Here is a 24479-nt window from a genome sequence, read left to right as displayed (position 1 = left end):
TTCCTGCTGTGAACTTTATTATTTACTTTATTCTGCCTACTGACTGGAGTCAGACCAAATATCTTTTATATCAATATACGTAAGTATGTTAAATCCCTTTATTTAAGAGAGAGAGAGACTTTAAATTTTGTTTTTAAAGAAATCTACTTATGATTTCAAGAGGCATACTTAAAACAAAATGACAGAAGACTAAAAATAAAAGACAAATAGGCAGATGATGCCATAAAGAAAGCAAAGTAATGATAATAACACCAATCGAAGTAGAATTCAAGGCACAAAGAATCAAATGAAAATTTGTGTAGCAGTACCAGAAAATCACATAAATTCGTGTTATCTCTGGCGTTCTTCCTTTTTATCAGTTATTTGACATCTTGAAAATGAGGGTCACTCTACTCATTCCACAGTCAGTATAATAGAACTAACCCTCATAAGCAAATCTTTTTTAAAATAAACATTCTTTTTAGTTGTGTCCTTTTTAAAAAATGATCAAGATGGTTTCATGTTCGTAACTATGTGTGGTTTCCCTGGTATACATGATTTATCTGTCAAAATTCGTGATTCTAATCCTTAAATCATAAAAATGCCTTGATCGGGTATGATTACACACATCTGCTGTGGTATCTGACATTAGGCCATCATACTGCTAACGTTACTATTGAGAAAGCCAGGTGAGGGTGAGAGAGATTCTTCCACAGGGCATGCTCTTGTTTCCAGAGACAGTGCATGTTGCTGACTCACATGCCTCTCTTGGCCTCACTAATATCTCACATCACATAGCACTTGGCAAAAGAAAAGAGTAAAACAGGAATATACTACAATTAATTTGACATTTGTGTTTGTTCTATATATTCTAAGTGTTTGCCTTTTTGTTTTTTTTAATGTAGTTAATGCTGCCTACCTTGGGAGCCAAGAAATGATGGAGGTGGTGAAGAGAGACAATGAAACCATAAAGGAACATTTATCTAAGGTAATCACTTTAGTGCTACAAGGAGGTAAGTAAATGGGCAGAAATACTTACTGAGGATGAAAGGCTAGAGTTGGTTAGAATCTGTAAGACCTCAAGGGTTTGTAAATTTCAGATCAAGTTCTACTTCTAGTTAACATTAAGGCAGTCCTTGAAAGTTGAATAGAAAGTAAGTAAAGCTGACTACATAGTTACTTAAATATGTTTTGCCACCTGTTTTTGTTGCGTTTATTTTTAGAATCGATTCTTCTCTCTAGAGCTTTATACTGAAAAGACTCTCAATAATATTTGTGGAAGAAATGAGTTATATTAAAATATAAGTGAAACATTGGGAAAGAACTAACATGCCTATGATCTGATGATCCAGTGAGCCCGTCTCTCTTATTCTCCAATGCATTAGAGTAGGAATGCCCAGCTGACACCAAGGCGAGTTTTCTATACAAGCAGGTGCAGAAAGGCAACAATTGAAATATTTAGCATTTTTGAGTTGCTGCTCTAAGTGCTAGAATCTTAACACAGGCTATTTGGAAGCACAGTTTCTGAAACTGTGAGGGGCCATGGTTTAGAATATGTCTAAGCACCCTAGAATTAAGGTGGCCCTGGTACTCCCATGGCATCATTTGTCTGTCTGTCCATACAGCTGTCTGTCTGTACAGCTGAATAGGATAGAGCTGTGCCATCTAACACGGTAACCACTAGCCACATGTGGTTGTTTGTGGCTACTCTGAATTGAGATGTGCCATGAGTGTAAAATACACATTGGATTTCAGAAACTTAGTACCAAAAAAATAAGTAAAATAGTTCATTAATATTTTTATATTGATTACCTGTTGAAATGATAATATTTTAGGTACGTGGGGGTAAATAATATATATTATTAAAAGCAATTTCATTCATTCCTTTATACTTTTAAAAATGCAGTTACTAGAAGTTTTTAAATTACCAGTGTGCCTTTGTATTTCTGTTGGACTGTGCTAATATAGAGCTTTGCAGTCCAGTGCTGCACCGTGACATCTGCTGGATGCAATGAAACGAGCCCCACTGAGTGACCAACTCTTATAGGGCCCAGGAACCTACAATCTGCAAGTAAAATCTTAGATATCCTGCTGGGTTTAGAATCTCTTCATAAACTTTGAGACATTTGACTTAAACTTGCCCATAGTGTTAATTCATTATTTCTATAACCTCCCAATACAATTATCTTAAAGCAAGAAATGTATATGTTCTTGGGCTTCCCTGGTGGCGCAGTGGTTGAGAGTCCGCCTGCCGATGCAGGGGGCGCGGGTTCTGGCCCCCGTCCGGGAGGATCCCACATGCCGCGGAGCGGCTGGGCCCGTGAGCCGTGGCCGCTGAGCCTGCGCGTCCAGAGCCTGTGCTTCACAACGGGAGAGGCCACAACAGTGAGAGGCCCGCATACCGCAAAAAAAAAAAAAAAAAAGAAATGTATATGTTCTTAAAACAATATTTTTAGAATATTGATCTATCGTAGCTTCACCCAGAGAGGACTTTTGAAAGTGCCAGTCTGTGTTTGTCTTATGGCCATAGTGGTCATCATATTTCTAAAATAGCAATTGGCCAGAGATTGAAATTTTGAAGACAGAGGAAACCCTCATTAGCTGAATGGGGGAGGTTGGGGCCTCATAAGGACCCTCTTTCCAGGGCTTTCAACTGTTTCCACTCATTGACGTATGTGAAAATGCAAGAAAAACAGTGTTTTATTTTTTAGTTAAATTATAAGTGAATTTGTTTCAAAGCTGTGCTTAAGTTCTCAAGGCTGGAAGTTCATAAAAACAACTCAGTTCCCAGTTAATAATAAGACTGGCAGATGCTCATTTCCAAAATTCACACTTGCTGAATGACTAGACCCATCATGTGTCAAAGCCTGTCTTACCACCTGTGGAAGCCAGCTGCTGTAAAGTACTCATCATTCCTGGATTCTGTTTGTATGCTGTGCTCAGAAGGAGGTCAAAGGAAGGTCCTAACTTATTCCTGTCCTAAGTTAAATCCATATGCAAGTGTAATCATTCCCAGATAGAGGGCTGCTTATGGTAACCGTGTCAGGACCATACTTTACTGACACTTTTGTGGGAGAAATATGGGGGTATAATAGTAGATGGCAGGCATTTCAAGGTTAATATTAACAGATGATCACAGGACTAAACTTTTCCAACTACAGGGAATGGTTTTATTTTGTTTTCAAGATAACATGACATGTACTTGTGGAGTTTGGGAAAGCAAGGCATTGTTTAGTTTAATGATGCACAACTACCTGCGATTAATTGAATGTCCTTTCTACCAGCTAAGTTTGAACTTTCCACTAGAATAATACAATTCCAATTCCTAAGTGAAACGAGGTATAGAAAGACAGGAAGTTTATTGCAATTTTTTTGTTTCTGTAATGAAAAAAATGGAAACATGCTGTAATTTAATATTGGTAAAAGTTGAATCAACATATGTCTCAGTCTGCTTGAGAAAGTAAGGAAACTTAAAAGGGCACATAGTTCTAGCAAAATAGTGGGCATTTTCCCCTGCCTTCCAAACAACCCTGATAATTAGTCAGACTTGAAAATCAGTTCCCAAGACTAGACATATCCCTACTTTAAATATTCTAGTCAAGGATACTCTGTCTCATTTCTGCCCAAATATAAGCATTCAGAAACTTTGTGCCTCTCCAGGACTGTCCATTGTAAAGATGTTTTGAGCCACACATTATGTTGCAAAAATCGTTAAATATATCTATTATTCAACTTTTAAAACAGTTCTGGAAAATGTATCTTTGTGCCATCCAGTCAGGAAGCCACAGGAGATTTAGTCTAAAAACAGTCATTCTACCACCACATGTGGATGGCTTTTGGATTCTTTCTCCTCCTCTAGAAAACTATTATATCATAATCAGCAGACTTTGGTTCTAAATACAAATTTTTTACCACTGAATTTCCACAAGAAGAGAACTTTTTATCTTCTTGAGGGAAATGTGCCTTTTTAACTCTGAAAAATCTCCGGAGCTGATTGTCTCCCTTCCTTCTTTCCAAGGTCTAGAGACTTTACAGACAGTGTCAGACACTGCTGCAGCACTACATAAGGTTATTTCCCTTTCCTGAAGCAAATATGTCAGACTCAGTTGTTTCCAAAAGAATATAGTAGGGCCTATGACATCATAGGTTGTGTTCTTTCTTCACCTGACTAAATTCTACCTGTCCTTTAAGACTTGGCTCCATTGTCATCTTTATTTTTTTTTTTTTTTTACTTTTTTGGTACGCGGGCCTCTCACTGTTGTGGCCTCTCCCGTCGCGGAGCACAGGCTCCGGACGCACAGGCTCAGCGGCCATGGCTCACGGACCCAACCGCTCCGTGGGATGGGGGATCTTCCCGGACCAGGGCACAAACCCGTGTCCTCTGCATCGGCAGGCGGACTCCCAACCACTGCGCCACCAGGGAAGCCCTCCATTGTCATCTCTAAAAGGGCTTCCGCAGCCCCTGGTTTTGGTTAGAAGTCCCTCCCCTCGGCTCCCATGGCTCCATATGTAAAGTTATAATATTGCATTTATCACACAGTATTTAAACAGTTGGTTTTCCCCTCTCACCCACCTTGAAGGTTTTTCTCATCTTGGTATCCCTGTGGCCTAGCACAATGCATGATACCTGGTGAACAATCAATAGATGTATACTAGATGAATGGACAGGAAAGCTGTTACAGATTCTAAGCCTTTTTTGTGCCGTGGATCTCTCCAGCTGTGTCGTGTGTGGACTCCTTCTCAGAATAATATTTTTAAGTGCATGAAATAAATACATGAGATTACCAAAAAAACAATTATATTGAAGTATAGTTATCAAAATATATTAAAAGCAAATTTGTGATATATAATTTGTGCATCTTTATTAACAAACTAAATAATGAGATATAATAGCAGTCAGAATTACTATTGTAAATATGTAGTGATGTGCATAAACTTTTAGTTACTTAATTTTACTGTAATTTGAAAATTTCAGTAATTTTATAGATGACATTTCTATATTTCTGTGGTTTGTTGCCTGTATTCATAATTGAAGGAAATACTAAATTATTGTTAGAGGTTAGCAAAAAAAATGATATATTCTTTTTCCCATCCAAGTTTACATTACTCCGCTCCCCTCAACTGCCACTGCATCTACCCATGAAACTGTGTGGACCTGTAGATCCCAGGTGAAGAAGTCGCTTTGAGGCACTAGAAAAGGTTAGGGAATATATGGTATTGTGGTTTGGGCACTGGCCTGAGAACAAGAAGCCACGATATGCTACACTAAAGAGACTATTCTGAGTTGTTAGGGAACCATTGAAGGATTTAAGGAAGGAGGTAATAATCAGGGTGACACTCAGAATGTTTGACAACCATATGACATAACCACTGACCCATCAGAACATATGCCATCTGTGAACAAACAGCCAGTTCAGAGGTGCCAGTTCATATCAGTTAGTCCTAGGAATGTGGCTAGATTAACCAATGAGAGGGATTATTTGGGGGGAAATGTGTATCAGAATGTTGCAAAAGAATTAAATTTGAAGTGGGAAAACTGTTTAGAAGACGTTTACAAGAACTAAGGCAGTGGAATTGGGGATAAAGAAGGGGTAGAATTTGGAAAGATTTAGGAAGTAGAATCAAAGACACTTAGTACTCATAGGATATGAGGGAATGGAGATGGAGTCTAAGATTATTTCTCTGTATTTGGATTTTGTAACAAGATAGGGAATATGGGAGGAGAAGTGCCAGCAAGTTGCGGGAGCTGGTTGAGAAAGTAGTTCATTTGGGTACTTTTGTTTGAGATACCTGTGGGACATCCGGGGAACACATGTCTGGCAGGTAGCTGGGTATATGGGTGTGAAGCCTAGAAGAGGAATCTGGGCTGAATTTTGATTTGGGAATGATGAGGATATATTTGGAGTCATGAGCATGGAAATAGTAACCCAAGGAAGTATGTAGTATAAGGAGAGAATACATCTAAAAGCTGACCCTTGGGGAACACATTTAAAGGTTGGGAGGAAGGAGAGGAACTAATGAATAAGACGGAAATGGAGGGGGGAGGGACGGGAATGAGAACCAGGATGGAATAAACCAAAGTAAGAGAATCAACTGTACATTTTCACCACCCCGGTCCCAATCCTTCTGGGAGCCACTGGGGTATGCTCTGCATTATGAGGCACCTGGTGTGTCTGAGGCAAATAGGAGGTCAGCATTCCCATTCTGTCATTGTTCTCAGCTATAAGGGGATACATTCTCATTCAAAGAAAAGTGAATTAGTGTTTGGTTTAGAAACTTGAAGTTTTCATTTAAAACTCACTTAGGAGGGAAATTCTAAACTGCCGTGACCATCCTTGGCCTAGGCTTATGGAAACAGCTGGTGTGTGCTACTGCCAGACCAAATCTGAACATCACTATCAGTCAATAGGGGTCTGAAATTGTTCCCAGCGAGAGCACATGAGACGCTGCTTTCTGATGAAGGTAGGCAGCGGTGGAAGGACTTCCTGCAAAGTGGTGCTGCCCCTGCCCCCAGAGGGCCAGCCTGGGGCCAACAGTGTGGTTGGGAAAGGGGCAGGGTGTCCTCAGGAACAGGGACCCCTCTGCTACGGCTCTCCCCATCCTGCTTAGCCCGCCTGAACCCAGAGGCGCATGTTGCCATTGGGAACAAACCAACCTTGCACAGTTGTTTGCAGATCTGGGCGTGCAAATCCTTCGGACATGCACACGTCCCGCTTAGTGGAGCATAGGATGTGCTCTCTGGACCAGCTAACCAAGACTGCCTTTCCGCCAACCTCGGTCTGAAACTGATTGTGTTAGTTCTGCCTGTTTAATGTGAAGCCTGTTCAGAATATCGTAATCATCCTGGAAATAGATAGGTTTGTTTGTACCTCAATCATTTTGACCTTGAAAGCTTCATTCTAGGCACTCATTTGTGTCAGCATACCCTTGAGTTTTCTAGTGGAGCGTGATCGGGGAGCAGAGTCTTCAGAGGTACAGCCTGAGCTTCAAACTCCAGCTCCACCATTTGCTTACTTATGTGACCTTGGTTAAGTTACTTGACCTCACTGTGTCTCCTTTCTTCATCAATAAAATGGTTTAATAATACTATCTATTCTCATACAGTTGTTCCCAAACTATAATGCTATATGCAATTCATATAAAGACCTTGCAAGAGTGTCTGGCCATGTGCTAAGCATTCAATAAAAGTTTATTATTATTATTACAAAGTTAGTTATATCCTAGATATGCCTCTGAGTACTTTAAAAAGACTTTGCCTATCTTTTCCTCCCCCTGCGCACCCCTTCAGATATTTTCATTCTATAATGAAAGATTTTGGTAACATTAAATATGTAGCCAAGTGACCCTGGAATGCCCCAATCCCATTCTGGCCACTGCTTCCCATAAAATGCCTAAGGGAGATGTTGTATAGGAACAGCAGTGAAGGAAGACACAGTAGCACTTAAACTTTACCAGGACTTGGACCCAGTACAGAGAATTCAGATGAGCTGGAATTGGCCATTTTTCTAAGTTAGTTAAGCAAGACCCTTCCCAGCACATCTGCCAGTTTCCTGAGGCATATAACCAGGGAGAAACAGAAGCACGGGAGGATAAATTTGCTCCCAGTGCCTCATACTCTGCTGCCTCACCAGAGGAAGATAGATGCCTTGGGTCAGCTTCTCACTCCAGACCCAGGTAAGAAAGAGACGAAGCTAGTTACTCTGGAAGGAGCAGTGACTTACGTTTGGGAATGAACAGGTTCTGGCCCTTTACACTTGGATCGTGCAGAAAGAAGAGAGCCCCACTTTGCAGGGCTTTTGATGCATGATTGTTCCAGCTACTGGAGAGTAGCCCAGTCCCTAACCCGCTTGGACTTCCTACTCCTTTCGCACCCAATTCCCAGTGCTCCCCTAGATGCCTTCAGGGGGAGCAGGGCTCGGTGCTTGTGAAGGATTGTGTGTTCACCTCTGTCCTCGGCCACTTTTTTTAATTTTTAGGGATTTTAATTCCTTTTTGAAAAAAATAAATTTATTTTATTTTATTTTTGGCTGCCTTGGGTCTTCGTTGCTGCACGCAGGCTTTCTCTAGTTGCGGTGAGTGGGGACTACTCTTCCTTGCGGTGCACAGGCTTCTCATTGCAGTGGCTTCTCTTTTTGTGGAGCACAGGCTCTAGGTGCGCAGGCTTCATTAGTTGTGGCTCACGGGCTCTGGATTGCAGACTCAGTAGTTGTGGCACACAGGCTTAGTTGCTCCGCAGCATGTGGGATCTTCCTGGACCAGGGATCGAACCCGTGTCCCCTGCATTGGCAGATGGATTCTTAACCACTGCACCACCAGAGAAGCCCTAATTCTCATTTTTTTAAGAATGGGAATTGAGCCAGTTCTAGATAAAAGAAAGAAAGGAAACAAGGTAAATAGGAAAATGAATTTTCTAAACTATCTCTGTTTCTTCAGCAGTTGTTCAAGTTCTTAAAAATGGTTGCTCAGAAAGGCTGCAGTGAACTGTTAAAGCTTTGTGACTGCTACCTCTCTGTTCCTGAGAGGGCTGGGGTTTTCAAATAACTGAAAGGAGATGCTTATGTTACAGACTAGGTTTCCTTTAAGGTTGCAGGGTGGAGGCTTAAGTGTCTGACTTCGCGGGGAGGGTAGAAGCAGAAGCCTGTTGCTCTTGTCCAGCAATTCCCATGATGCCCGTAGTCCTAGTCAGCTACTGAATAGAAAGAAGTAATTCAGATAGAGATTTTTTCCCCAGTTTTATTGAGATAGAATTGACACATAACATTGTATTAGTTTAAAGTGTACAACATAATGATTTAATACATGTATATATTGCCCAGTGATTATCACAAGTTTAATGAACATCTATCACCTCACTTAATTACAGTTTTATTTCTTGTGATGAGAACTTTTAATGTCTACTCTCTTAACGACTTTCAAATATACAGTATAGTGTTAACTATAGTCACCATGCTGTATATTACATCCCCAGAACTTATTTACCTTATAACTGGAAGTTTATACCTTTTGACCACCTTCACCCGTTTCCTCCACCCCCTACCCCCTGCCACTAGTAACCACCAGTCTGTTCTCTGTTTCTGTGAATTCAGTTTTTTGTTTTAGATTCCACATGTAAGTGAGATCATACAATATTTGTCTTTATTTGTTTGACTTAGCATAAAATACCTTCAGGGTCCATCCATGTTGTCGCAAATGGCAGGATTTCCTTCCTTTTTTATAGCTGAATAATAATTATCACCAGATAGAGACTACTGTGTGTGGCTTTTTTCATGTTTAATATTTTAAGATGTTGACATATCATTGGAAGTGATTTTTGTTAGTTATTAGCTAAATCAAATATATAAACTTGTATCATATGTGTCTTTTGACACATATGTCTTCTAATATGTCTTTTGTTCTTAACATAAATCCTCTATTAGTAATGCATAAAAGCCAGCAACTCGATGAATACTAAAACAAAGCTTTGTTGCATCAGTCAGGGCAGAAGTCAGGTGTTCCTGCTTCTGTGGCTCCTACAGTACTTTGTTCGTACCTCTCTCTGCCTATTGTGTTTAAGGGCCAGCTTGTACATGCCTGAGCTCTTCAGTACTCTGGAGCTTCTCCAGGGCAGAGCTGTCTTACTTCTGAATTTCAACCACTTAGCCGGTACCAGATGGGAGATAGGTTTAGAGTCATTTTGGGTGGAAATGCTGGGAATCTGCAGTTTCAGGAGCAAAAAGTTAAAACAAAAAAAAGCCATTGGAGGGCCTCCCTGGTGGCGCAGTGGTTGAGAGTCCGCCTGCCGATGCAGGGGATGCGGGTTCGTGCCCCGGTCCAGGAGGATCGGCTGGGCCCGTGAGCCATGGGCGCTGAGCTTGTGCGTCCGGCAACGGGAGAGGCCACGACAGTGAGAGGCCCACATATCGCAAAAAAATAAAAAATAAAAAAAAAAAAAAAAAAAAAAAAGCCATTGGAAAAGACAACTGTGGCTGCTCCATGGGGGCAAGCTGCAGCAATTTGCAGGGACATTTTAACAGGGACATGTCTCCTTAGGGGCAACTGAAGAGTTAAAGGAAAATATATCAGTGAGCACAGAGACTATCTGTGATAACTGTGGTTATCACAGTAACCATAATTCCACCTTACTGTAGAAGGTACACAGAGAAAAGCAAAATCCTGGGCAATCAAAACCTAGAATTGAGAAAATTAAGTGTTGTGTTTAATAGAGAAATGACTACTTAACATAACAATTTGGAAATAGAATAATTTCCATCTCATTAATGTATACTCTTTATCAACTCTCATGCATATCAAAGCAAGTGCCAAGGAGAAATAAACTATAGGAAATAATTTATTTTCTTGTAAACATTTGATTTAAACATCCTTCTGATAGCCTGAGAGATTCTTGGTTAACAATTCCAGTATTTTCATCACCCCTGTGGCATGCAGCACCCCAGAACTGTATACATCAGCTTTGTGCGTGTCGGTGATTGTCACATGCAGGCAGTTTTCGTAACCAGTTTAAGACCTCTCAGTCTTCAGGTTTGTGCTTTCATACCATGGTTCACTTTATTCTTAAGTGTAAATAGTAGTAAAAGGTACTGATTAGGAAATGCCATCTCTGGATTTATAACTCAGTTTTTCACAGGGTTATATTCACTAATTGTTTCAACTTAAGCAAGTTAGTCTCTCTTAAGCCTAAGTTTCCTTTTCTGTAAAACAGGAATAAAATACCTTCCTCAGAATATTATTATAAGGACTCAGTGAACACAAAACTTAGCACAGAGCCTGGCAAATCATTCTCAGTTTTCATCAGGTCATCGTTATTTGTTGCGAATCATTTTTACATATCGACGTAATAGTAGTGTACACTCTTCACCACTACGCTTTGGTGTCCGATTATTTCTTTCTTTATACCTCACCTGTCCTTCCCCGTCCCCCACCACTACCACCACGCACCCCATACTTTTCCAGTTTCCTGTTTCAGGTTACAGGTGCAGAGTCCTCTCTTCGGATCTATTGCCTGTGACTTATAATCTGTAGGGATCAGGAAGTATCTTGAGCCAGTATATGTAAAGGCAATAGAAATAACCACGTGTTTGACTTGTAAGCCAAGATTTTCTTACAGAGCCCTTCTTCTGAAGAACTTAAATAAACAATACAAAACAAAACAAAAAGACCTTACCCCACTATCACTTAGAAATGTAACCAAATACAGCCCCCTCAAAATGATTACAGTATGAAGGATTGAGAGGTAAAATCAGATGAACATGTGGGAAATCTGTGATCCTCATTGTTATGCTGTCTTGAACACTGACGTCACTTTGTGTTGAGGTTCCTAGCATATGCCTTGGGCAGCGTGTGCCCCATAACTACTTAGACAGGACTTGTCTCTTGATACCTGAAGGTAGGGGTGGGTTCCTGTAATCCGTATTTATTACTTCTGCTCAACTGTCTGATACCTTCATGCATGAGGGAATGAATGGCACTTCCCCAGTGCTAAGGCTCATCAATGGATTTCTCAATGGAGACAGTTCCAGTTGTAATTGCCTCACTGAAAAGGAAACGCTCCATAGAAATAGTCTTTGAAGAGTTGGGCGGAAAGTCACAGCAGGTGCCACAGTGATGCTTTCCTCCTTGTCAAAGCGACTTCATTGGGGGAGGTCTTTCCTGCCTTGCTTTCCTTCTAGTTGACCCTTTTGTATTAGGGTTTTTCATAACACCTCACCACCATAGCTTGTACTGGTGTGAGGACTCCCTCAGTACCCTTCTCAGTGTTCCAGTGTCTTCGGGCAAGAGTGCAGTGGAGCAGAGGAACAGACCTGATGGACACGAGCCCAAGTCTGAATTTCGCATTTCTAGATTTCTCAACGCTGTTTCATACTCTGAGGAAGTGTTGAATAGCTGTGCATAATAACTGTTCCAGATGCTATTTCCTAGATATAATTTAAAGGATTCTTGGTGCTAAGAGTAGGGAGTGGTTTAGAGAGAATCTAAAGTTATTAGCCCTACTGATAGATCATTAATGCCTGTGGACAGCTTGTACTCCCAGCAGTATTGTAAGGGGAAGCTGTGGCAGGGTGGTTGCTGAGAAATTCTGAGAAATTTATTTTTTCCACAACTGGCCAGAATAGTCACCCACTGGTTGTGAGGTTGCAGCATTTTAGAGCTATAGAGAGACCGGCCCCAGGAAGAAAGAACCAGGCAACTGCCAGGCTCTCCTGTTCTCCAGGAATCAAAAGGAACTTCATACACTGCTGAGAGCCCTAGCAAGATGAAGTGTGGCTTGGGACCTTTGGCATGCCCAGAAATGGTTGTAGTGACAAAAACAGGAGAGTAGGAAGAGGAAATTCGGTGAGAAATCTGTGAGCCACAGATCCTTTGCAGCTTTCAAAACCAAAGCCCAGGTGAAAGCCAGAAAAATCCCTATGAAGTGTTCTGGAATAAGTCTACAACTCAAAGTTTATTTGTCAGTAATTGACTCTCTGGAGTACTGCATTAAATATTCTCCTCTTTAAAGTGTTTTTTAATTAACCATCTCTTTAAATGTTGGTTACATCATAACATTACTGTAATAAAAGCTGGTATTTTTATAAGAGTGATCTCACCTGTCCGTATTCAGATAATGGATTTAATGATCTGAGTAGAAAATTATCCAGTGGGCAATAACACGTATTTCCCATATCCTCCTCCCGCCTCTGCTTGATCCCCTCCAATCTCTTCGTCACTGCAGCTGGAGTAAGTTTCCTACCATATAGACTTAATCACGTCACTTCATTGTATGAAGTCTTTTGTTAGCTCCTGTGGACTTCAGAACAAGGTACAACCTCCTTAGTGGGGCACAGAGTCTGTTCACGACTTCATCTCTCTCCACCAGCTCTCCAGACTTATCTCCCATATTCCAGCCTTTTTTTTTTAATTAATTAATTAATTAATGTTTGGCTGTGTTGGGTCTTCGTTGCTGTGCGCGGGTTTTCTCTAGTTGTGGCGAGTGAGGGCTACTCTTGGTTGTTGTGCGCGGGCTTGTCATTGCGGTGGCTTCTCTTGTTGTGGAGCACGGGCTCTAGGCATGCAGGCTTCAGTAGTTATGGCGTGTGGGCTCAGTAGTTGTGGCGCACAGGATTAGTTGCTCCACGGCATGTGGGATCTTCCCAGACCAGGGCTCGAACCTGTGTCCCCTGCATTGGCAGGCGGATTCTTAAGCACTGTACCACCAGGAAAGCCCAGCCATTTTAAATTACTTCCAATTCCCAAGCGTGCCATGCTCCTTCATACTTTTTATTTGCTTGGTATACCCCCCACAGTGTGCTCCCCCAACTTGAAGACTCAACTTGGACATCAGTGCTCTTAGGGAACCCTTCCTGCCCACTGGTTTCCACCAGATGCCCTTATCTGGGCTAATTGTCTGGTGTACGTGGTGCCTCCAGTCCTTCCCTCCCCCAGAGACTGTCTTATTATCTGCTTTCCAGGTTCCTAATACAGAGTAGATGCTCAGTAAGTATTTACTGAATAGATTAATGATTAAGTGTTTGAATGAGTGAACAAATTTGGTGTGTTATGGAAATTACAAGTGACTATAACTAGCCACTTACAGCATAACTCTTTGTTTTCAGTGATAACAGATGTCAGAGGGGCCTTAAAATTTAGTTTTTGGGGGTTTTTTTGGTAGAAATTACCAGTATGTACCCTTCTGAATAGGATTTCACTTTTGCTGCCTTTTTTTTTTTTCAGAAATACAGAAGTAGAACATAGTTTTTCAGTGAAGAACAGCAGCTTAGAGCTAGACATAGAGATAAAGATGTGTGTGTGTATATGCTTATAAATGTATATGTGTATATACACATATATACACATATATACATATTTATATATACATAGGTGGTGTACATATGCTTATGTGCCCATACGTATGGACACATATGTGTGCATATGTACACATTTGTATGTGTATATACATACATGTGTATGCATGAACGTGTGTGTGTGTATGTGTATCAGGGATTGGTACAGATCAATAGTCAATAAGCATCTTAGTGATGCTTCAAAGGAAGCTCTGTCTCCATCCAGCCTGCTTGCTGTCACCTGAAGTATGATTGTAACACCTCCCCACTGAATCAGCACACTCTCCTGCTACCTGGAGCCTATTCCTAGAAATGTCATAGACACTCAGAGTTCTGATAACATTTCATCTGCTACCTTAAGAAGCAGAGTCCATCTGATTTATCTTTGCATACATCCAACAAACATGTCCCATATGCCTACATGTGGCTGTATGAAAACTATTAAGTGTATAATGAATGGTTACTAGTTACTCAGTGATTATGTCTCAATAACTCTTCCTTGCCCTCATCGGCCATCTCTCCAGTGTCCATCTCAACCTCAACATACACAACTTTGCTGGCGAGTCCTTTTAGTGAATCATGGGTGATGTATCACACCAGGCTCTCCCTACATGAGTTTCTTTGCATCAGATGCCAAGGTTCGCTCCCATAAACCATGAAAGCTCACTGCCTTGAGAGAGCCACTCTCTGGAGGGAGCCTTGGGACTTGCTTATAGGGCCAGGTGCAGGGGCTGTTTTCAAAGCATTACAGGTTGCTGGTGTCATATCCGTGTTGGGAGGGGAAGTGTTTTCTAATAAAATGTTTTTGTCTTGTCTTCTAGCTTACATTTTACTATGGTACTATAGATGCTTGGTGTCCAAAAGAGTACTATGAAGACATGAAGAAAGATTTTCCAGAAGGAGATATTCGACTCTGTGAGAAAAAAATACCTCATGATTTTATCCTCTATTTTTACCAGGAAATGGCAGACATGGTAGCTGACTGGCTAAAGGATGATCTGTCCAAAATATAAATACTGACACAAGGAGCAAGCACTGACAGCTAGTACATAAAGGCAGTAGGTGTACTTAGTAGTAAGTAGTATACTTAGTAGGTAAATGTTTAATTTTAATGTTGGATATTAGAAGAGAAAAAAAGTGAGACCCTCTTGGCTTAAAAACTATCAGCTCCAAGCTCCCCATGCTACAGACTGAAATAAACACAGTTGATCAATATTCCATAGGATTAACAACACATTTTCCAAGACTCAGGGAACACAGTGATCTAAACAAAGTCTCTTATGTTTGCACGAGATGCCCAGTGGCACCATACGGTTTATTTTGGTAGGCAAGATCCTTGCAGACAAAAGGAAATCTAAACTTAGTTGATTTTAATTGAGTTACAATGTAGAGTAGGCTCCCCTAGAGAAAATTATGAAAGACCTACTAGAAAATGTAAGAGACCGCTGAATGTTAAGTGTGTAGTCGGATATGTGCAGCATGTGAGATCATAAGAAGGATACACTCAAGTCCAGTAGCAGGAAGTGATGAGCAGTGGATCTTGGCAGTGGACCTGGGTCTCTCTTAAGGACAGAAGCTGAAGATCAGCCCAGACTAACTTTGCACAGGTCTTGGCTGAGATCATCAGAATCAGACTGGATATCAGGACAGCCTGCACAGCCCACCTGTTACTACCGTGCAGCATGTCTCAAACTACCAGGTAGTCAGCCTTCTGTCTGGCCGCCAGTGGCACAAGCCCCAGCAGAGCCAACGGCAGGGGAAGCACGGCTTGTCTCCTTTCCTGAGGAGTGTGACTTCCCGATCTGCCTGCAGTAGTCAGCAAATAAAGCTCGTCAGGCATTCCTCTGGTCAACTAACAACTAATAAGAGTTATTGAAGGATCCCAATTCTGCCTTCCTCCACAGACAGCTAGCAGGCTCTGGCTGTGAGCTTCCTGCGGGCTCCTCTTCTCCAGAGCCAAGGTGGGGAGGCCCTAGGCTGTCCCAGATCAGCCTTGTACCTGCCACATGCAACTGCCCCTTCTGTGATATTTTTCAGTCAAACTCCACTGAGGACCAGCAATGAACCAAGTACTATAAAGGCATTGTGGATAGATTGTTAGCTACATTATGATTCTTTTCTTCTGAAAATCTTCTAGTAAGTAATTTTTGAAAGGGCATCTTTAAATTGCTGAATAGAGAATTACCATAAATGATTTCTCCATTAGTTTTGTTAGTTGGAAATAAATTGCTTTACTAATGAACCAAAACAACCCATTAAGTTATGTGAATTCACCCTCTCCAGGCACCTTGAGGTCCAGTAAAGAAGAAACTTGTTCTCTGGCCTAGAGCAGGCTAACAATATTGCTTCCTTCCCTAAATTGACTCAATCCTGGGACCTTAGGAGCCAGTAAGTCCCGCTGACTGCAGAGATGGTTGATGATAGATAGAAACATTCCATTTTCTTCTAGAGGAAATCCCTCTCAGTGTCCCATTCCTTAAGGACAATGGGATGTTGTCCTTCTTTTCAAAACCTAAAGCCCCCTGATGAAAGATTCACCTCTGATATGCGCCAGCCCAGTGGTGAGCGTTGTATGAGCTATGACCCTTTGGCGTGGCTGCCATGTCAGAGCAAATGACTTCTCAGAGGGGAGGAGCCACGCTCCAGGCAAGCAGTGCTCTTGGCCCCGGAAAGGAGCCGGTAGATGCCTAAGCCGCTGGCGCAAGGCTGCATACAGAGTCCTTATTGGCAACTGTGTAGGGAGGCCTTCTAGAAATCTGATGTTAGGAGCTCGGTCTCATGGCTTGAAGTGCCTTGCATACAGGAGATGCTCAGTAGTACTAAGCAAGTACTGGGTACGTCATGCTACTGGAATGAAGAGTAACACACCCAGCTTTTCTTTTAGCGTGACTTTACAACATCGCTTCCTATTTCAGGAGTCCACATGTATGAAATTATGTCTGATAAACCAAAGGTTACCAGAGCTTAAAAAATGATAAGAAGTAAAATGATAAAGTAAATTTCCTGTTTATCATCTAAGCACCAAATGAATTTTCAAAATAAGTGTTTTACCCCCACTTTCTGACCTTGCCTGGCCTGATCTCTGTGTTGGAGGAGGAGGGGTACAATCCTAGCATCCTCCTGAGTTAGACTCGGGTCAGAGTCTCTCTGTTAAATTGAAAAGCCACTTTCTCAGTGCTTCTTGTAGAGAAGGAAGAATCAGATTTCAGGAGATTGAAGTTCATTTTATTTCATTAGGAATTAAGCAAAAATGTTTCCGTACATATGTATGAGGTGATAGGATATGTGAACTCTGGAGGCCTTACTGTCTGTGTGATTTTAGACAACTTCATCTAATTTCTCCATGCCTCAATGTCCTCATTTATAAGATAGGATTAATAATAATATGTACCTCATATTGTTGAAGAATTCAATGGGATGATTAAATAAAAGCATTTAGCACAATGCCTGACCAAGAGTATCTTCTCAATAAAGACTGGCTATATTAATAATAATTATTATTAAACATCATCATAATAAAAAATAAAAGACTAAAGTTGGTAAGCAGTGGATGAAATCCATTTTCCAGAAGAATTTCTGCCTGTATATCCCAGTCAGCCACTTGAATGGCCCTTGTCAAAGATTTAATAACTTAATCTGGGGTTATTTAGGGCCGAGTGAAAGGCCTAAACTGGAAATCATGACCAGTTGTTCTCAGTCTGCTCTGGACCATAGGGGAGAATCTCCAGAGGCAGCCCCTGTGGCTTTTCGTGTCCAGGTGTCCAAGGCAGCAGCCCTCTCACCATTGGCCTCTCCACTCAACCCTTGGAGAGCCAAGAGTGATCTCCAAAGGCTTGATTTTTCGTCATCCTACATTATATCAAAATTAAATTTAATTCCAGACGTGAGGAGACACAACAACTTAATATAATACCTGATTCTGGATTAGATGTTTTTGTTATTAAAAAAAACTGTTGGGACAGTTTGCAAAACTTCATTGAATGGGATCTGAAGATTAGCTGGGAATAAGAGACCAATGTTAATTTTCTGATTTCACTGGTTGTATTGTGGACAAGTAGGAAAATGTCCTTATTTGTACTGAAGACACACAAGTGTCAGGGAACCATGGGGCATTATGTCAGTTTACTCTCAAATGGTTCAGAGAGAAAAAAAGTTCTTTGTTCTTGCAACATTTTTGTAAGTTTGAGATGATTTTGAAATGTATACGAATAATTATTTTTTAAAAAAACACACTCTCCTTCTGCATCTGTCTCTTATTGCTTCTTTCCCAGAAAGTGAATTACTTCTTCTAGGAAGTAAGTGAAGACTGGGGTTCAAATCCTGGATCTGTCATTTATCAGGTTTGTGATGTTCAGAGGCTTAACCTCCCCGAGCCCTCTCCTTCACTCCCCCACTGGCCCTCATCTCCAAAAGTACTTGTGTTAGCTTTTGGACTTTGGAAGGGTTTTTGTTTGGCTTTAATGGGGTCAAACGAGGTCTTGCATATAGTATTTAGCACCCTGCCTGGTAGATGCTCTATTAAATGGTACCTAAAGCAGAAGGATAGCAGACTTGTCTTCCACACTCCCTTCTCTTTGGTGCAATGGAGGACTCCTCGATATCCCAGCTTCTGCCGTGTTTCACCCAGCCTGAAATTTGATTCTAATCATCTCAGCGTTTCTGGTTCATATTGGTGAAGGAGGAGGCCACTCGCTCACCTGACAGCTTTCTGACCCCAGGCCATTGCAGGCCTCCCACACACAGTCCAGGACACCCAAACATCCCCTCGAGGAGCTTATTGTCCTTTGAAAAGATGTAGGAAGCAAAGTGTTTCTTAAATAACACGAGGCATCATCTTTGTTCCTGGCCCCCCTCTTTCCAGAGAGAAGAGATGTCCTTGGGCTTCTCCTTTCCTTGCTGGGTGGGGCTTAAGGAGCGGGCAGTGCCTGGGCCTGAGTGTGCTCTGAGCTAGTACATCTCTGAGGACTTAAGGCTGAAGCTCTCCTGTAGGAGTGCCGAGGACAGGAAAGATTTCCGTTCCCAAGGGGCTGAGATTCCTGCCTCTGTGCCCTGGAGGTGTAGGTGAGTGATCACAGTGGCCCACGTGGGGAGCCGATGGGGTACATGGGTCTGTCCTCTCCAGCAGGCTGAAGGCATCTCCAGAGCAAAACTGTGAGGGCCAGAGAAGGCTCCGAGTTGCCAGTTCTGTAAACAGAAAACTGCTGGAGGAAGGGTGTGGCAGGGCTGCTTCCGGTGCCTGGAGGACAGGTGGAACCTGGGTGGGTTTGGAAGAGAAGAGAACAAGTCCAGAGAAAGAACGTGCTGCTCACCCTGTACTTTCACAGCGTCTCATTCAGGCCTCACAGTCGTGTGTTACCAGGACAGTGCCAAGCAGTTGACGTGCTCAAGACCTCACAGCTACTGAGTGACAGCTGGGCTCTGCCCCAGCGCCACGGCTTCACCCCTTCCCACGCACCGTGCTGCCTCCTGAAGGGGACAGAGTGCAGGCGGCCAGAGGAGTGGAGGCTTGGGGAAGGGGTCACGCGAGGGCCGGCGAAGGCCAGGTTGTCAGGGGAAGGGAAGAGGAGAGGGTTGGGAACAACTGAGTAGCGTCAGAAGAACAGAGGATACAACAGATGTGGCTTTGGGGTGTGGGGTGCGTATCAGGCAGTGGCCTGTGCGGGTCAGAGCGGGGGCTGAATCCCACATTCTGGTCTCGGCAGCTTTGCTACGGCCACCGGGTGCTCCAGACACACTTACTTCCCTCTGCTCCTCCAAACTTGTGCTGTGCCCTGAACCTTTGGGATCAACCGCTCCAGCTTTGAGAGTGCCCGTGCCTCGACCCCTCCCCAAAATACAACCACTTCTGCCCCACAGAGTGGCCTCTCTCTCTCTCTCCCCCGCCCCGTCTCTCTCTGTGTGTCTCTTTCTGTCTCTCTCTCTGTCCTCTCTGTCTCTCTGTTTCTGTCTCTGTCTCTCTGTCCTCTCTGTCTCTCTCTCCCCTCTCTCTCTGTCCTCTCTGTCTCTCTGGTCTCACTCTGTCTCTCCATCTCGGTCTCTCTCTGTCTCTCTGTCTCTGTCCTCTCTCTGTCTGTCTCTGTCCTCTCTCTCTGTCTCTGTCCTCTCTGTCTCTCTATCCTCTCTCTGTCTCTCTGTCTCTCTGTCCTGTCTCTCTGTCCTGTCTCTGTCTCTCTGTCTCTCTGTCCTCTCTGTCTCTCTCTCTCTCTCTCTCTCTCTCTCTGTCTCTGTCTCTCTGTCTTTCTCTGTCCTTTCTGTCTCTCTCTGTCTCTCTGTCTCTCTGTCTCTGTCTCTCTCTGTCTCTGTCCTCTCTGTCTCTCTGTCTGTCTCTCTCTGTCTCTGTCTGTCTGTCTCTGTCTCTCCCCCCTCCCTCCCTCCATCTGAACCCTCACAGTCCCCTGGTCATGTCTCTATTGAAGTACTTACCATTATTTCAGGAATTCGATTTTTATCCTCCCTGCCCCACTATCAACACTCCTTCCTGCCCTTAACAAGAGAGTCCTAGGAGATGGGACTTGTATCTTAGTCACCTCTCTGTTCTCAGGGCTTATAGAATAGGGCTGTCACACAGAATAGTCAATAAATATTGTTTCCTAAACTGATAAAAGTTGCTGCCATAGGCAGCATCATAGCATAGGTTGCCTAATAGGCAACCTCTCCAGAAATACAGTTCCCTCAGTCAGTCAGACTAGCAGGGAATCACATCGCTGGGACTCCTTGTCCCTCAAAACTGAATATGTAACTGGACGTATGACATGGACTTGCTGTTTTATCCCTTAAGCATTTCCTCAGCCTTGCTCTGCACAGTTGGGTCAGACAGATTCCAGGACAGAGACCGTTCACTATCTGGCACTAGCGAGGCCACGGCACGTCGCGGCCCATTTTTCAGCCCGTCCGGCTGCAACTGTTACTTCCATTCTTCTATGATTAGAAAACCTCTGGAGTTTGGGTATTAGCAACTACCAAGTATGCGGTTATTATTTGTTGAGCGCTAACCCTGTGTAACACCTCAACTGGGAATTACAGCAACAATACACGAGAGCCCGCTCCGGGACAGCAGAGCGTTTTCATTTTGTATTGCATTCCTCAGACACTCTGGCAGAGGGGCTGTGCTGACCTCCCCACACTGGGACAGACTTCCTTGCTGGGTGAGTCTATGGGAAAATTCCTCTTCCCGGGGATGGGAATGTGACCCTGTGACTGGGCGTCCATGACAGCCAGGAGTGCGGTGCACCTGCAGGGCCTCCCTCCCTCACAGAGGAACCAGGATCCCACCTCTGCAAACCCACTCTGCTCGGGCTTCGCAGAACATCTGGGCTTCCTCCCGCTGGCCGCGGCTACAGGGCCATGCACCTCCGTGCGATTAGGGCTCAGCAGACGCCCCCAGCCTCATGGTCGGTGGCTGCACACTGGTGACACATCACAACGGATGAATTTCTCCCCAGATCACTGTTCCTTCTGAGCAGAAGAGCTTCCCAGGGATACAGGAGCACAAGGCATCCATGACCAGGTCAGGCAGCTCTGCCCTCAGCAGGGCAGCAGTTGGCGGCGTCTTTGCTTTGACCCGCCTTGGAGTGAGCAGAGCGCGGGCATTCCAGGGCACACCAGGGCCGGGGGGCGGAGAAGTCAACCTTCGTGTCCTTTTAGCATCAGTCGTGGCAGGGCCTATAGACCGTCTCGCATCAGTGTTCGGGAAATAGGATAAAATTTTAAGTGCCACCCCTGACTTTCCTTTCCCCTTGTAAGTAGCCCTTCTCAACTGAAAGTGTACTCCTCTAACCACAGAATTTCAGGGTAGGTCAAGTGGAGAGTGAAAAATAAGAAAATGAAGAACTGACCAAGGAATGTTAAAGCAAAGCAATGTAAGACTTTACACTTTTCAATGGCAGAGTCATAAAGCTTATACGTTTACAGCAACCTGCCAAATGAGTTAGTTATGAGGTGCATTTTTATTCCAAAGAAAGAGACTCCTTTATTTGGTAGTAATGAAAGTAAGAAGCAAAAAGGGAGCAGACTTTCTTGATTTACCTTTCACCAGAGCAGGACACATGACCAAGGGGACAGGCATTAACACCCTGCAGGAACACTGGATTATAGCGGACGTGTGCTGCCATCGCTCTGCAAAAAGGTGTGTCACACTGGCCCGATCCATATCCCAGAGGAGGTGATCCTGGTAACAAGTCATTAGTGAGGGCAAGTCCTTGTCATCTTCCCACAACTGCTGTTCCATCACTTATCCTCTCCCAGAAATACTTAGGAACAGATGAAATAGCTTTCTCCTTCAACTATAGGAAACAGGTGTGAGAGCCAGGGCAGCAGCGGAAGGCTGTGTGGTCGGTCCTCTCTTGCCTGGTCTAGGAGAGATGCTGAAGGAGCCAAGACAGCATCACAGAGCACAGATCTTTGTACTTGTCCAGAAGAATACTGAGCAAAGGTATCCTGCCAAATTCGCTGTAGGACTCTGTTGGTTTCCCTAGAATATGTAATTGGCCTTGCAGAGGACGCTGCTGCAGTTGGGCTTCTGCCACTGGAATTCAAAGGCACAACTGTGCAGCCTCCAGAGTGGGAGTGCTCAGGCTTTCTAGATCCTGCAGCAGCTTGATACGTCTGAAAACAGAAAACCTTTCCACTCACACTGTGCTTGGAATGGCAACGATCACTCATTACAAACGCCAGCGCTCGTTTTCCAAAGAGAAAATGTTTTCCACTGCATTTTGGCCTCTTCTCCCCCGAACCCAAGCTGGATTCTTCTGCCTTCCCATGCAGTGTCTTCATACGGTGTGGGGCTGCACAGCGTCCTATGCAGTGTCACCCCAGTCACCAAGACCCAGGAAGCAGCAGCCCCATGCCCGGGGCCCCCCCGTCCTCCTGGACTTAGAGCCTGAGGTGTTTCAAGGGGGAGTGGTCAGCTTAAAGACTCATGGGTCCGGAACCCCCGTTTCAATGCAGTCACTCCTAACGCCTCAGTGGCTGGCTGGCTGTTCTTAACATGGGAAGGCCGGATCTCAAAAAGTAGTTCTTTAAAGACCAGTCAGGAGCAGTTTTATCAATAAAATATTTAATCAACTTATCTGTACAAAATATTAAAATGGTTAATGAAGAGTACACAAGCATGTTTAACAAATATATACCTGCTATATCATTGTCAAGAAAAATAGAGATTGTTGTTTTACAGTTCATTTACATTTCATTATGTACATCTATTTAAATTTGAGAATACATATACACAGTGGATTTGTACCTGCCCTCGAAGAGTTCCCTGCTGGCCGGCCTGGGCACAGGGGCAGCGTTCACGAAGTCAGCTTGCACTGCCCAAGTGGCCAAGCAGGGCAGCAGGGAGCTGGCCCGATCTCCAGCCCCCAAGCCTCAGAGTTCTGCCCTGGCCGAACCAGAGCTGGAAAACAGGTGACAAAGGAGATTCCAGCTTGTGTTAAATGAGTTTAAAAACCTCTCCCCCTTTCCCACCTTACTCCCAAGCCAAGCTGAGAAACACTAAGTGTCATTGCAAAATGAAAGGGACTTCTATCCCTCCCCGCAAATAATTAATTTTGTCTTCAGCTGCTGAGGGAATGGCGTGTCATTGAGCTGTGATGGCATCACTGTCACTTCGAGTTTTGCCCATTTCCTTAAAATCACAGTATTGGAGTCTGGAGTGTGTGTGTTTGTCAAGGGGCAGGGTGCCCATCACATCGGATGCCGCTGTCCACCCAGGGCCCGCTTAAACAGCACCGCAGGTAAGCTGGTGCAGGATTTACGCAGAAGCCTTCACGGTGAGAAGAACTGCTGCTTCATATATTAAAAAAAAATTCTATCCAAACTTTTCAGAATCCCCTATTGTCGTCTGCTAAAGGACAAGTAAAAATCGTTAAAAAAAAAAAAAAAATCCTTGTAAAAAATCATTAACTTTTCATTTGGGGTGAAATATTTGCAGCTAAAAGACCTAAAGTGACTCGATTATGATTCTTTGTTGTAAAGAACATAAAAGCTGTTCGCACTACAGCATAAAGTGAAATACCAAAAACAAAACAATTACTCTAAGGATGCTCGTATTCAATCCATGATTGATCCAGGTGGAGCGTGACCGAGAAGTTCCCCTTTCCAGAGCCTCTGTTCCTGGCTTGGAACTTGAGTACTTCCCAGCCAGAAAACACATGTTATCACGAGCTTGCTTTCTCCCTGAACTGTATCATCACTTTCTAAACAGAATGCTGAATGGCTGACTTTGCTCTGACTCTGACAGGTCCTGACCCGGAAATATAAGTTGCAAAGAAATAAGCCCGACTCATGCGTGCACCCCTTCCTCAAGCCAGCCTGCTCACCTCAGGCCAAGCTGCTGTTGCCCTGAGCCACAGGGATACGTGCATCTTTTTCTGCCCTTGGCAGCCTTCAGTCACTCAGAGAGAAACATGCAGACAAGGAAAGGCCTTCGACACACCTTGTCAGTGCTTTTCAGACCCACTCACCCCACTGAAAAATCTGGGTGAGGGCCGCTCACGGGTGAGAGGTCTGAGAGAAAGCAGGCTTATCAGAAAGAATGTACAACAGGCACAAGTTGTGTGCAGCTGCACTGAACCACCAGCTAGAGGCTGCCCTTCCCCATCCTGCGGCCCAGGGAACGTGCTCAAGGGAGGTTCAGCCTGTGTGCTCCCGATGGGTTTGTGTTTACCTCTAATTCAGCAGGCCTCC

At 43.6% G+C, this 24479-nt stretch overlaps 1 protein-coding gene across 2 annotated transcripts in view; it reads left to right on the top strand.

Annotated features, from left to right (window-relative positions):
* LDAH (lipid droplet associated hydrolase) overlaps positions 1-14921 on the top strand; it is an 82022-nt gene extending 67101 nt beyond the window's left edge. Inside the window, exons 5-6 of one of the 2 annotated variants that reach the window (XM_007463755.1) lie at positions 885-967; positions 14618-14921. In XM_007463755.1, the coding sequence (XP_007463817.1) occupies positions 885-967; positions 14618-14809 (275 nt within the window). In that variant the 3' untranslated portion in view covers positions 14810-14921. The remainder of the gene's footprint in view (positions 1-884; positions 968-14617) is intronic. The other variant, XM_007463756.1, reaches the window with a different exon arrangement.
* Positions 14922-24479: the final 9558 nt, after the last annotated feature.

This window comes from Lipotes vexillifer, unplaced genomic scaffold, assembly GCF_000442215.2.
Source record: "Lipotes vexillifer unplaced genomic scaffold, Lipotes_vexillifer_v1.1 scaffold571, whole genome shotgun sequence".
NCBI classification, from domain to species: Eukaryota; Metazoa; Chordata; class Mammalia; order Artiodactyla; family Lipotidae; genus Lipotes; species Lipotes vexillifer.
This window is presented reverse-complemented; position numbering and strand designations above follow the sequence as displayed.